Genomic DNA, 14533 nt, shown 5'->3' on the forward strand with positions numbered 1-14533 from the left:
AGGGAGTCCCGAACTCTTACCACCGGATCACATTATTTTTAAAAATACCCGATATTTATTTCCATTTCACAATATAATAATTCTTATTACAATTTATATTCCTCGGAAATAAGCAAATGTCCCCTTAATTCGCTCAAGAACACAGAGCACAGTTTGAGCGGCAGATGGTTATCCTCAATGTCCTCAGCCACGCTTTCGTGACTCAGCTCCTCGATATCCTCGGGACCCACCGATCTGCTTTCCACCTCACCGCCGCCTCCGACGGTTGCATCTCGCCCGCGCGCCGTGCGTTACTTCCTTTCCACACACCCGAACGGCGTTTACGAACGGTCTCAAAAAGTTAAGCGCAGGCGAGGAGCCGGCCCGGCCCATACCGCTTTCTGCGTCCGTCGTCCCGGTCGACTCTCAACCAGGCTTCCTGTGCACATTGGAGTGTAGCAGTCCAAGCACTCTTGCAAGTTCTCACTTAAAATATCGTTTGATGACTTGAAGGCGTCAATGACCTCCGTGAGATGATTCATCGCGGGACAGCTGGCGGTATTTCAATCGTATTGGAAGAGCGCTGTACAAAGAGAGAAGCACGATAGCTCTCGCATGGCGGCTTGCTAAGTTGCTAGGGCGCACGTTGGAAAGTTCTTAGGTCGCTCTCTCTTTCAGGTCTTCCGTCGTAATCTCTCTCTCAATCTTTCTTAGCTGGCCAAATCTCTCTTCTTCTCCTGCAATCTTTGGCTGAAGGTAAAGTTTATGGTGAAAAATCGAAGCTCCAGTGCTTGGATCTAGAGCTTGCTGGCGAGGGAGCATAGGCTCTTCACCAGGTTCCTTTCTTTGCCGTCCCTAATCGTTCGCATTGGATCGAAACTTCGCCGCGTACGCTTGACGCGAGCAAGTTCCGGCGAGTGCTTCTGCTTGTAGGTTTTTTCCTCTGTATAAATCCCTTATTTTGATTTCTTACCAGTTTGATGCAAGGAAAAAACTGAAGTTGGTTTTGTTTTTTTTGGGAGACGGCCCATGGTCTAAGTTTCATCAAGATGCCCTCGTTTCCATTCGGAACTTTTTAAGTACCATAGACGTTTGATTGATATTCCCGGTGAACTGATTGATGCATCTCATATTTTGCGTAATCTGCATATTAGACCAGAATAAAAAGGAGTGAGGTAGTTTACAAAGACGACGAGGCCTCGACCTCATTAACAACGGAAAGTTATTTTTTTTACCAGGGAGCAACGCGAAGTTTCTCTCATAAAAAAATCCAGTAACGCAATTTCTCCCTTAAACGTGAATAAAGATTTTGTTTGTCTTGAGCATCTCAGAATTTTTTCAACCATTTGCTGTATTCTTTATTCCCTTATATTCCTTTTTTTTATTAGTATAGTAACCAATGCTTATGTACTCGTCGGGTCATAATCACACATTCTGTTTGTCTCATAGTCTTGTAATTTGCATTAACAATGCACATATGCACGTCAGTCTTTTAAGCTTGTCTCTGTCTAGATAATCTTAGAGTTGATGTTGCTTCTGGGCTGAACATTTTTAAGGTCTTTTGAGTACTTAATGCAAACAAGGAGTTGAAGTTCAAAAGTTTTAGATTTTTAGAAGTTTATTTTGGTAAGATCTATTCTTTAGGAGAATGTCTCAAAGGTGGATTCCAAATTGGTAATTGTCCTATTTAGGACGGTAGGAGTGTTTTTCTAGAAGGTTAATTAGTTTGGTTTATTTCCTATTTTGTTGTTAGATTTATTAGCTAATTTGGTTGAGTCCTTTTAGGAATAGAATTACTGCCATCCTTGTTTTAAATTTATTTTCAATTTTGTTTAGGGTGAAGTGTATAAAAGAGATGCTAATGCCCTTTTCTTCTTTCAAGTAATAAAATTCCTTTTTGTTTTATCTTTGTGTGAGATCCTTCTACTCTGTATGTGATATTTATCCACCTTGCTTCATGAATTTTGATATCAATTCCCTGCGTGAGTTCAATTTTTATTTAGATTTGGTGCTGCATCAATACTTTTTTACAACACCTTATAGTGACATATATATTTTTCTTAATTTTGTGAAATATAGTCTATAAAGCCTGTTATGGGTTCTAAGTCAGTGGAGGAACTGCTACAAAATTCAACAGGGGTGCATTTTTCTGGATTCCACGTGGATGATTCAAAAAGAAGAATTTCCGAAGAAAAGTTTGATGCTGCTTCTGCAACTGAGAATGGATACAAAGAACCATTTGTAATAGGTTAGTTTATATAAAATTTACTCGTTACTTTTTCTGAATAATTCTGAAATCGATTGCCTTGTTGTGTGTGATATATATTGATCATTTTATTTCACATGCTCCTTCGTTTCCTAAAAAATGTATCTATATGTGTGAGAATGTTTTTATTTGCTACGTGAGTTAAGACTTGGCACGTTTAGGATGGGTTAGTGAATGCAAGATATCTTCATGTTTGCTATGATGAGTTAGTTGTGGAGGTTGGACATCATACCTGCTGAGTTCTACAATTCATGACAAGTTCCCTTAACGTACTCAAAGTGTACATTTTGCATATCCTTTTTTCCTAGATTTCTGTCAGTGTGGACACAATTTCTAGGCTGCACCGGGATTACCAAACTAGTAACTATTTCAGTGTGGACAAGATAAACTTCTAATAGCTCAGTTTTAGTTTAGAGCTCTGAGGTGATTAATTGGAAGTATTATGGTTAGTCTAAGGTTTAAGCCCAATAGAGATAATACATTTAGAATTTTAATTGACAGTAAAATTTCTAACATTCACAAATAATTTAACATTGTATTGATTGCCATGGAAATTTGACCATTGTATTTTTGATTGCAATATTCAATGAGCTACAGTCGCACATTCTCAATTCTGCTGATTTTCTGTGATCTTTCACCGACACAATGTTCTTACATGTCCTTTTGCCACACCACTTTCTTATGAGTTTTGACAATGATATATTTTAAGGATAGATTCATCCAAGTTATTTTTTTTTCATTTAACAAAATGATATACCACATTGTTTTTTTGGGTTCTTTTATATGAAGTTTCAGTTTTCAGATTTGCCATAGTTATAAAACTAAACTTGTTATATGCTTTTCCAAACACAGGTGTTGCTGGTGGTGCGGCTTCTGGAAAGACTGCAGTTTGTGATATGATCATACAACAACTTCATGATCAACGAGTTGTCCTTGTTAATCAGGTAGACATAATTCTAACTGGATTTTTGCCTACTCTTTTAATAGCTTTGTGTCTATCCCACTTTGGATACCTTATTAATAACCATGTATTCATAATATGGTTTCACATATATGGCTGTAGTTATTTACTTAAGCAAATGCAATTATTCCTTCCCACAACTTGGCACGAAAGAAGATTTTTTCTTTCTTCTAATTCTGTCATAATTCTTCAAATTTTGTTAGAGGAGAGGCAGTGTGTTTGATTTAGTGGGCATGATTGTTCCTCAGCGAATTACAGTTTTGCCATGGAGCTGTTTTGTGCATCCTCATCTGCCTTCTTGCTTTTGCCATAGGTGCGAAAATTAGCACTAGCCAAACTTGTAAATGTTTCCTTCTTCAGATTCTCAGTCTTCCATCCTAGCACATATCAAGATTCCTTCATCAAGCAACAACGATGCTTCTCTACCCACCAAACCTCAAATTAACGGGCTTTCTTTTGGTGGGACTAATACTCGATTTCAATTTGGTTCTTCCATCAATGTTTACCTCATTAGGAGTAGAAGGATCTCTTTTGCTTTTGGTTCTACATCAATCTAGCTCTTTCTGCTTTTATCTCTTAGCAGAGATGATCTTAATGACTACGAGTGATGAATCTCTTAGATAATTTTCTGTTACTGGCGAAAAAAAATTTATTTAGTAGATCAGATAATCTTGAATTTGTTCCATGGAAAGTGAAAATCATGTAGGTAAGTAAAAATTTTGTTCCATAAATTACAACTATTAGTTTTGGGAGGGGGACTTATTAATTTTTTTTCTTCATTTCCTTTCAAATGGTTAATGTCTATGAGGTTAACCTGGTATCCTTGAGTAGAAAAACAAATATGTATCTTGAAATCATCTAGTGATTGTTTAAGAGTTGATTGCACGTTTTATGTCATCTAGATGTTTCTATGTGAGGACAAAGTAAGACCTATGTATTCTCTGGCAGCTACCGAAATTAATTTTGTAAGTGGGTACAATATGGCAGGAATCATTCTATTTTGATTTGACAGAAGAGGAGTTGAATCATGTACACGAGTATAACTTTGACCATCCAGGTAAAACAATCTTGTTTGAACTGTTTGAAAGTATGGTTGTGTTAGTTACACAAACATTTCTGATTTTGCAAATTTTTAATTGGCTCATTGATAACTAACAGTTGAGTTTATTTGTTGACTGAATTTCATGGAGGATATTTTGATTGGTCTGGTTTGTAGCATGAGTATGATTATAGATTTTATTTTTTTCTACCAAAATTTCATCTCATGAATGCAAAGAGACTTTTTTTAGTTTGTGAATTTTGGAATTTGGAGGAAGAATTCTTCGAACTTCTTGTCTTGTAAACATTAGTTCCATGCCCATTACATTCTTGTAGTCAGTCACTTTTATCATCCTTTTTACTTGAACATGGATTCACTGCAATAGATTACTTAGTATTACAGCTCCTCAAGCTGATGCTTTAATTAACGTCTTCTGGCCTCTACTTGTTTTGAATTTCTTATGTTCTTTTATCTGTGAACTGATGTAATAAACTCCGAGTTTGATGTTGAACAAGTTTTTGCTATCATATTCTATTTAGATATGTTTTTAGCAACAATAAACTATATATCTGGCAAGATTTAGTACCTGATAGGTCTGTAGCTAACCACAATTAAATTTGTTTTGTTGTCATTGGTTCTATTCCAGTATTCTAGTTTGCATGTTTGATATAAATCATTGTTTTATCCTTCTATGAATTTGTTAAGTACTTATGGTACTATTAATTATTCTTTATTTGGTATCAGCCCATATTAGTATTAGATACATATTGGTTGCTAGTCTTGAATATGATGACTTTAGGCTTATAGATACCTGAAATGGATACAGCACGATAGTTATTCATGGTGTTTTTTTTCTGCCAAACTAAAAAAAACAAAACATTATATAATGCAACTACACCAAAGAACAACCGCAAATAAATTCCAACCCTTTTGACCTTCTTTCATCATTTAGCTATATTTTAATAATACCAAGGTTATTAGTTTTTTAATTCAATTTTCTTTGAATCTTCGGATTAATTTCAACTGATTTATTTCATCTAATTATACTTTTAATATGATATCAACATTGGTTGGACAATAACACACATGGTGACATTAAGGTGATAACTCTCACCCCAGACACTCCTCACAGCCCATCCCCAGGTTATGTGACGGGAGGTAAATCATGGTTGGCTACTAGCCCAGGCAATGACTGGTGTATGGGGGAGGGCAGGAACCTGACTACTAGCCAGGAATTGACCTCCATACCTCATGGTGATAACATTCCATACATTAGCCAACTGTCCATCCCGAGGGGACAAAAGTAATTGGACAATAACACACATAGTTATACAATTGTTTTATGCAAAATTTGTTTTAACCTAGTGTTACATTAGTAAATGATGATCACATAAAATCCTTGAAGTTCTCTATTATTACGACTCACTTCTTAGATTTTATAGCACCATTTTGGAGCTTCAATTATTTGTTTCCAGATTATGTCATTGAGGATAGAGAATTAAGCTCATTCAGAGTTGTATGACAGAATTAAGCTTATTCAGAGTTGTATGACTTCTACTTTTTAGAACTGACAAAATAATATGTTATTGAGCATCACATTGGTTTAGCTGTAAAAATAAACCACATATCAATAGGCTAAGAAGATTTGCAACATCAACAGTGCAGCAATTTGTTTTTCTTTTTAACTGTAAAATATGCAGGCAGCAGGTTAATTGCTGTTACAGTTTAACATGAGCCTGGCAGAAGATTTTGAGCCATATTATTAGTTTTTATTGTGAATGTTTCATAGATAAGCATGTTTCTTCCCTCATAAGGTTTTACCTCTAAGATCCATGCATAGAAGAATACTCTTTGAGAGCTAGTATAGTTTTGCATGCTAAGGAACTTCCTATTTCTCCTCAATACTATTCCTTATGTTCTATTAATTTATTTCTTCTTGGTTCAGATGCCTTTGATACTGAAAATCTACTTTGCTGTATGGAGAAGTTAAGGCAAGGGCTTTCTGTTGATGTCCCAAACTATGATTTCAAATCTCATAAAAGAAAATTGCCAGCAAGAAAGGTACAAATAATGTAGTGAACATGTATAATGGCATTCCTATATATATATATATATATATATATATATCGCAGGTAAAGTAATTGCAATTCAAAATTCCAAGAAGCTTGAATCATTGCCAGAATTTTCATGCAGTTAAAAAAATTGAGCTATATAAGAGCCCTTTAAATTACTTTCATTAGTTTTATTTCCTGAAGTATAATACATTTAATTATGATGCTATAAGATCTGATATCTTGTAATTTAAATGTAGTTATAATATTGATGCAGTCTAGTTTTCTTTACCTACTCTTCCTTTTCATTTTTATATGACGATATCTTTGCTTCTTTTTTTTTCTATTTTTTTTTACAAAGAAGGTTACACTTATTAGCACATTAAACCCGGCCTTAAATAAATCTTTTTCAGGTTAATCCTTCTGTTGTTATAATTTTGGAAGGAATTTTAATATTCCATGATCCACGAGTTCGAAAAATGCTGAACATGAAGATATTTGTTGATACAGGTTAAATTCTTTCTATAAATAGATTAAAATCTTTAAAGTGGCAATAGCTTATATATTTGTTCATTTAATGTGTTTCTATGCATCTTGACCATCCTTACATGTGGAAAATCTATTTTAGATGCCGACGTAAGGTTAGCAAGGAGGATAGGACGTGATACTGTTGAGAATGGAAGAGATCTCAAGACAGTTTTGGATCAGGTTAGAAATTTCTAAAGCTTTGTCCTACTGCACAGATACTTTGGAAAATGGTAATGAGTTGCAATGACAATCATGAATTATATCTGAGTTTTTCTAAGACTGAGTGCCTAGTTACCGTCTAGATACTGGCTAATACATGAACACCCTCGTATGAATTCTTATTCAAACTTCATCTGTCTCAATGTATTCCTTTGTTTCAGTGGAAGACTGAAAGTGCATCCAGTTTTGGGGAACAAATAGTTTTTGTCAGAGTTAAAAACATATCTTAGGTGAAATGAGTTTCCCTTTTGAAGAAATATTCTTGAGCCAAGTGGATATAATATAATTATAATAAAATAAAATAATTTGATATTAACATCATACTAAATAATAATAATACATTTAATAATTAAAATAGTTTTTATTATATTGAAAAACAAAATATTGAAGAAAAAATGATAACTATTGTATTTGAAAATAATAAATATCTATATCTGTATAGTATGTTTTTGTAAGATTCAGTATATGGATAATTTTTCTGCATAGTAGTTATTGTTTTTTACCTATCTTATATCAGCTAAATTTGTAGTTCATTGATGCAGTACTCAAAATTTGTTAAACCTGCATTCGATGACTTCATACTCCCCACAAAAAAGTACGCTGATATTATCATTCCTCGTGGTGGAGATAATCATGTCGCAATTGACTTAATTGTGGAGCATATCCGTACAAAACTCGGTCAACATAATCTCTGTAAAATATATCCAAACCTGGATGTCATCCAGTCAACATTCCAGGTAATTCAAATAAAGTTTAGTTATGTCATCCACCAATTTTCTCTTGAATTGGTCAGATTCGACCCTTCCAAGTTCTAAATAGTTATACACATGAAAAGCAATTCTGCAAATACTCTGCAGATCCGAGGTATGCATACGCTCATTCGTGATGCCAAAACAACCACACATGACTTCATATTTTATTCTGATCGGCTGATTCGCTTGGTAGGTAAAGAATATCTCGGTTATCTGTTCATTTTTCCTTCATCTATTCTGAATAGTCTATTCTTCCATTGCATTAGGTTGTTGAATATGGTTTAGGCCATCTCCCATTTAAAGAAAAGCAAGTGATTACACCAACAGGTAACTGTTTTCTTCAGGTGTTAGGAGCCTAGCATGAACATTTTTAGTTTAGGATCTAAATGACCTTGAGACATTACTTGGAATGCTATATGATTGCTGTTCTATTTTATTTGATTTTTTTTTAAAGAGTTATTGTTGGATGCATCTAATATCAAAATGGTTCGACTGAATTCCTAATCGTAGCCATTCTCTTGTTCTCTGCAATTACGTTTTGTATCCTCAAGTGAACTAGATCTTGATAACTTTATTACTGGATCAATATATTTTCTTCTGAAGCCCCAATGATAACTGTGGTTAGACTGAAATACTTTGGCGTTTCTTTAAGAAATATATGAGCAAATCCTTGTGTATGTAAAAAAATGTAAAATAATGATTTTATACCCTCCTAGGCGCATCAATACAAAGTAATGATATTGGACAAACTTGTGATTTCTTATTGTAGGTCTGTGGGAATATAGAAGAAGGTGTTACTAATTCACCTCCCACTTTACTCCGCAATACTTCTGGAATCTTTCCATATTTGGACCATATACGGTGCTTATAGATCACTTTAGGTCAAATTTACTGCACAATCTTGCATAAGCATATGTTTGTGACGACACTTTGATTCACTCATGAATGATTTTGATATATACTTGTACTAATTGCCAAAGCATAATGCATCATTCAATCTCTTTCGATCAACTGGTGTTGATTGACAAAGGCATTAACTGTAAAATCTATAGCTTTTTGAATGTTTGGATATGCCTTTTTTATTTCCACTCTTTTCTGGAGGAAATCCTTTCATTTCATTTCTGGTTTTCTTCTCATGGAAACATTGATGAATAATAGATGCCTTAATCCTTGCACTGGTTACTCAGTGATAGATTGAATCAATGTCTTTACAAATAGTTTTTTTTTTCAAAATTTTATTTTATTTTTTATTTTTATCTTGTGTGCCTGTGTGGAACAATTGGCTCATAATGCTGTTTCTGCAGGATCTGTTTATACAGGGGTTGAATTCTGTAAAAGATTATGTGGTATTTCCATTGTGAGAAGGTATAATTTCTCTTCTGCCTGTAACAAATTGCTATAAACATTTTGTTCACAACATAGTTTGTTGCTTCTATGTTTTAATTATCTAATCATTGTTGTGGATAGTATTTGAGATAGGAGAGGGAATAATGGCTTAGCCCCTATCACATAAAGACCTTATTAAGTGGAGGTATAGTGCACATCACATCAATAATTTATTTAAAATAGTCTATCATTATAAGTGTAACGGGTTTGAGTCACGGAGGATAATGCTGCATATAATAAATCCAATGTGGACCGCTCTTCTCCGGGACCCGCAGTGGTGGGAGCTTCGTGTACCAGGCTGCCTTTTTAGGCTATATCAGCATAAGTGTAAAACTAGTCTAACATTTTCCTAAAGTTACAGAGTGAAGATATCAATTATTTTCAACTTATTATGTAACTTTATGCACCAAGTAGAGGCTTACTATGGCTATCAACACATTGGTATATGATAATCAAATCTCTATACGCTAATGCACTGATGAAAGACAAGGTTGCTACAAGTGCAGATTGTTGCTTTATTTCACAATGTATAATCATATTTCTGAACTGCAAAGGAAGCATAGAATCAAACATACATCAAATCACACGGTAAACTGGAAACTTACAAATAATCAAGCATATTGAATACACTGCAAATCAGAAGCATATGAATAGTGGAGTATATCAATAAGACAGGAACACATGAATGAATGAATGTATCAAATACGAAAAGATGCATGAGATATCTCAGTCCAAGGACCTCCACATTCAGAAGCTCCCTCTCAAGTTCACATTTGAGGGGGCTGACATCGAGCAGCATGGTCTTCATTACAAAGTTAGGTTGTGGAATCCACTACTATGGTTATGCAACACATGAAAAGGGGTGGTGAGCCAGTGAAATAGGTGGGATTAGGTTGCTTTGATACGAAATGGGGAGAGGGAAAATAATGATTTAGCCTTGCCATTGAATAGAGCTCCACGATGTGTAAAGAGGTGTATACGTCAGTCCAGAGGACTGTTCTTTTTAAAAGAATCTAGCAATATAAAATACAAAAGTATTTTGGTACAATTTCCAATCAAAAGCGTAGGAAGGCTTTTTAGTTTTTTTAGTGCATAGATTGAAAATAATATTTTATATTTTTGTGAATTTGTCTGTCTGGCAAACATAATCATGACCTTTTGTTGTTCTAAAAATTTATTTTTGGTGTTTTTGTTGTCCTTTTTTTTTCATGTGATCTTGGACACATGTCCATCCACATGCTAGGATCATTTTACTAGAATCAAAATCATAGTTCAACATACTGCTTTTCAACATTTTCTTTTATTGCTTTTGACAATAACATACATATAGTCCTCAACAGTTGTCTTTCCTCTTCAAAGCTTACATAATTTGTTGCTACAGACAATAACATGCTAATTGTTCTAAATGGTTGTATTTTATGTTTAAATTTTAGTTAGCATGCTGTTATACAACATGTGTTTGGTTCTTGAAAATTGTCCATTTTTACTTTTCATTTTTCACCAAATAAAATTTGAATATTGAAAAAAATATTGATCATTAATAATAAATTCAAGTCTCAAAAAGTTAATTATAGATATTATTTCTAATTTTTTATTTTTAAAGCCTATTTTTGAAAAATATGAAAAATTGAAATTTACCCGAACCAAACAATATATAAGAGTTCTGCTTCTTTGTTGTTTTAGTTATGTGTGGATGTCCAGGATTTAACTACTGTTCCTTTTAGTATGGCACGGCCAAAACACATTGTGCTACATGTAGAGTGAAACCAAAATAGAATCGACATGGGTGAGTCTTACCTCAGATCCTCAACCATGCTGCTGCTCATTGTTGCTAGTCAACCTGTGAACCTGCGAGGCATGAACCAATGAAGCCTTAATTTTCTTGTCCCTATCATTATTCCTGAACGTGGTTTCTATTCTGATCGATGAGATAATCTCTCCTCTTTGTTCCAGTGACATGTGAGTGGTGCCATCGGCACCATGTCTCAACATGCCAGTATGACATTGCAATTGGCTTGTTCTGTAGTGGTATCCAAACTTTAACTGAGAATGAGAATTTTAAACCTTGGTCAAAATGATTGCCTTCAAACCCAACCAATCCCCACTAGTGTTTGAATTGCTTGTTTCTTTGTTGCTACATAGATGGTAAAAATGCTGATTGATAATCATTTTCAGTGGTGAAAGCATGGAGAATGCACTGCGGGCTTGTTGTAAAGGGATCAAGATCGGAAAAATCCTTATTCCCAGGGAAGGTGATAATGGTCAGCAGGTTTGCACAGAACTTCTCTATCCTCTAGTGGTTATTTTCTGACTGATGTTTTAACTATGTGCCTTTTTTTAGTTAATTTATCACAATCTCCCAAAAGATGTTGCAGATAGGAATGTGCTTCTTCTTGATCCCATACTAGGCACAGGTTGGTTTATGTGATGTAGATATGATATAGATATGATATATTGCATATATAAATTAATATTATTTCTAATTTTCAGTTACACAAATCCCTATTAGCTTAGTTGAGTTGACCAATTTTTCATTTGTAATTTTCAAGTCCATGGTTTGTTTGGTCTGTTTTTGGTTCACAAATTATACTGACAAGTGTTGGCTGGAATAGGTCAGCACTGATAAAATATCTACCCTATATGTCCTCTCGGTATAAAACAAGTGAAACAAGAGGGACATGCCATATCAAACAATTTATAGACTGATCAGTGTAAGCTGGATTGATTTAGGTGGATAATAACTATCCATGTGCCTTTGTGGTATAAAACAAGAGGGATTTGGAATATCCAACACCTTTTATGCTGCTCACTGTTGTCTAGGCTGGAATAGCTCCAAATATACATTGACACTAATCTTAGGGCATCTTTGCTAACTTTTCACATTCTGTGAGAATGATTTATTCTTCATTTCTCCGGTACAAATAAATAAGACTGTGTTTCAAAATGATTATTTTCCTTTACAGGGAACTCGGCTGTCCAAGCTATTTCCTTGTTGTTAAAGAACGGAGTACAAGAAAGCAACATAATATTCCTCAATCTCATTTCTGTAAGTCTCGGCTATTCTTCTAAATCCTACTTATTCCTATTGCATATTGCCCACATTCCTTTTATCCCTTAAAAGACTGGTATGATGCTGATAAGAAAATCTATCGTTATCGTTATAATTTCATTGATGTTGCTAGGCTCCTCAAGGAGTGCATGTTGTCTGCAAAAAATTTCCAAGAATCAAGATAGTAACATCTGAGATAGATTTTGGTTTAAACGAAGACTTCCGTGTCATTCCGGGAATGGGAGAATTTGGAGATAGGTACTTTGGAACAGATGACGATTAGGAGGCAATGTTATCAGTTAAATTCACAAGGAACCAACCCAGTAAGTTCGCCCTCCATGAAAAGTTCTTGTTCGAACACTAGCAAGGTTCCAAAATATGTTTGAAATTGCAAACATTGGAAGGGAGACCTAATATCTTCTGCAGGTATTTGAATAGTTTGTTATGAATGAACAATGGTAGGAGTTTAGTCCTTCGGCACCAGTGACTTTTGGCATTTTTATGCTTAGAATTTGAGACTTAGTAAAACTCGAGCATGATTGGACGTTTGAGTAAAATAGTAATTTGAGTATTATTAACGGTAGAGTTGAAATGTAATAGTTCATTGTAACGTGCTCGAATATAATTAACTGGTGTTGATTCCTTGTCTATCGTATGCAATTATGTTAATTCACATCTGTATCATCATAATCTGCATAGTGTTGTCCCCTCGGGATGGACTAGTGGTTAGTGTATGGGGTGTTGTCACAATGAAATTTGGGGGTCAAATCCTGACTAGTAGTCAGGTTCCTGCCCTCTCCTATGCACTAGTCATTGTCTGGGCTAGTAGCTCCTGTGATTTACCTCCTTCGTGTTGGCCTAGGGGTGGGTTGGCGGAGGCATTGAGGGTGAGCAAATCGTTTTTTGTCACAATAATTTGTATAGTGTTGGTCCGTGTGTGTCCGACTAGCGGGAGGAGGGGGTGAATAGTCTTAAATTAGAGTTAATTTTTTTTTTTTTTCGATCTTTAGCAAGGATAAATAATTAAATATTTATAAGTAAATTAATCGACAACATAAAAGAAACAATTAGATGATTGTTAATTTAAGACGAGTGAAAGCTCTTAATAATCTCTTTCCTGAAAGGTTGAGAAGTTTTTTCTTATACTTGAAAAGTTTACATATGAGTAAGGAAATACAATGCTCTCTTATTCTAATTCCTAGTTGTAGGGGATTTTTTATAGCCTTCTGTATGTTACCGTTGGTTTTTGTTGCTTAGAGGTGCCTTCAATAGGAGAAAGTTTATCCTCTTCTCAACGGTAGCCAATGACTACTATTCGCTCTAGGGTGCCTTCAGCTTTGTCGAAGGCACCTCCAACAAGAGGCACGAGGGCGTCCTCAGTCATGCGAGAGGGCGCCTCTAAGTCCATCTAGTTAATCTTTAAAAGGTTATCTCTTCCTTACGCTCGCTTGGGTGATCATTATGTCGTTTAGAGTTGAACTCATCCGAATTTAATTTTGACTTTCTCCTCAAGCAGATTTCCTCCTCGATTTGTCGTACCTCGGATGTGTCATGCATTTTCTTTTTATCCATCAATGTACTCTTCTGCAGTACCTCGTCCTTCGGATACACCGAGCTTGTCTACTCTATTCCCGTGCTATTTTTCTTGTTAGCTGTGTTTTTTGTTCGATTTTTTTTTCTAAGTTTTTATACATTTAGACATAAGAATTAAACACAACATGATTTAATTTAAATTAGTTGATCACATTAAAATTAATATAGAGTAGTTTTATAATGTTATGTTTAGATTATTCAACAATCTAAATCTCGGAACAGTGATAGGAATTAATTTTCACTTCTAGTAACAAATATTCCTAGTCACACGAGTACAAGCTATTGTTCCAATGCGACCGAAGTTTATTTCATTTCACTGATTCTGGGATTAATGACTGCAAATCGGCAAGAACTAAGCCTTCACCACATATTTTAGATTACAGGCTCATTCTGAGACAAATTGGAGACTTGAGGAGTCTAAATTTACTCGTGTGTGAGATTTTAGTTTGCCAGCCAACGCACCGTAGTTTGACTTTTTGTCAGAAGATCTGAGCACATATCTGCGGATAGAGAATCATTCATTTTATGAATGGGTCTATTTTAATAAACTCTATCATTTAAATAGTAAATTATGTAAGTGACTCTGTTTTTGCTGTTGGGGTCTGAAATTTTACCGCAGTTTGACTTTTCGTCTTCACCAGGCCGTCTAAACTCTTATTTTGTTTAAAAAAAAAACTATTTATTTATTTTTAAATAAATATTATTTATTT

The 14533-nt window shown here is 34.7% G+C and overlaps 1 protein-coding gene across 2 annotated transcripts; it reads left to right on the forward strand.

Moving 5' to 3' along the window:
- Positions 1–512: 512 nt before the first annotated feature.
- Positions 513–12903, forward strand: LOC122035256 (uridine kinase-like protein 4). Of its 2 annotated transcripts, none has more exons than XM_042594680.1 (15): positions 513–815; positions 2059–2227; positions 3098–3189; positions 4194–4263; positions 6191–6306; positions 6710–6806; positions 6925–7004; positions 7586–7780; positions 7901–7984; positions 8062–8122; positions 9100–9160; positions 11357–11450; positions 11523–11595; positions 12145–12227; positions 12364–12903. In XM_042594680.1, the coding sequence occupies exons 2-15, from the start codon at positions 2074–2076 to the stop codon at positions 12511–12513; spliced, it is 1410 nt and encodes a 469-aa protein (XP_042450614.1). In that variant the 5' UTR covers positions 513–815; positions 2059–2073; the 3' UTR covers positions 12514–12903. The 2 variants fall into 2 exon arrangements, with proteins under 2 accessions (XP_042450614.1, XP_042450607.1); XM_042594673.1 differs by having other exon boundaries at positions 516–908.
- Positions 12904–14533: the final 1630 nt, after the last annotated feature.

The sequence above is a fragment of the Zingiber officinale genome, chromosome 1A (genome assembly GCF_018446385.1).
Source record: "Zingiber officinale cultivar Zhangliang chromosome 1A, Zo_v1.1, whole genome shotgun sequence".
Classification (NCBI taxonomy): domain Eukaryota; kingdom Viridiplantae; phylum Streptophyta; class Magnoliopsida; order Zingiberales; family Zingiberaceae; genus Zingiber; species Zingiber officinale.

What these genes read in the sequence shown, in the direction of transcription:
- LOC122035256 (XM_042594680.1), top strand. Translation starts at nt 2,074, where the DNA reads ATGGGTTCTAAGTCAGTGGAGGAACTGCTACAAAATTCAACAGGGGTG. An exon ending in GAAAATTGCCAGCAAGAAAG is followed by an intron (nt 6,307 to 6,709) that starts GTACAAATAATG and finishes AATCTTTTTCAG; the next exon opens with GTTAATCCTTCTGTTGTTAT. An exon ending in GCAAGTGATTACACCAACAG is followed by an intron (nt 8,123 to 9,099) that starts GTAACTGTTTTC and finishes CTGTTTCTGCAG; the next exon opens with GATCTGTTTATACAGGGGTT.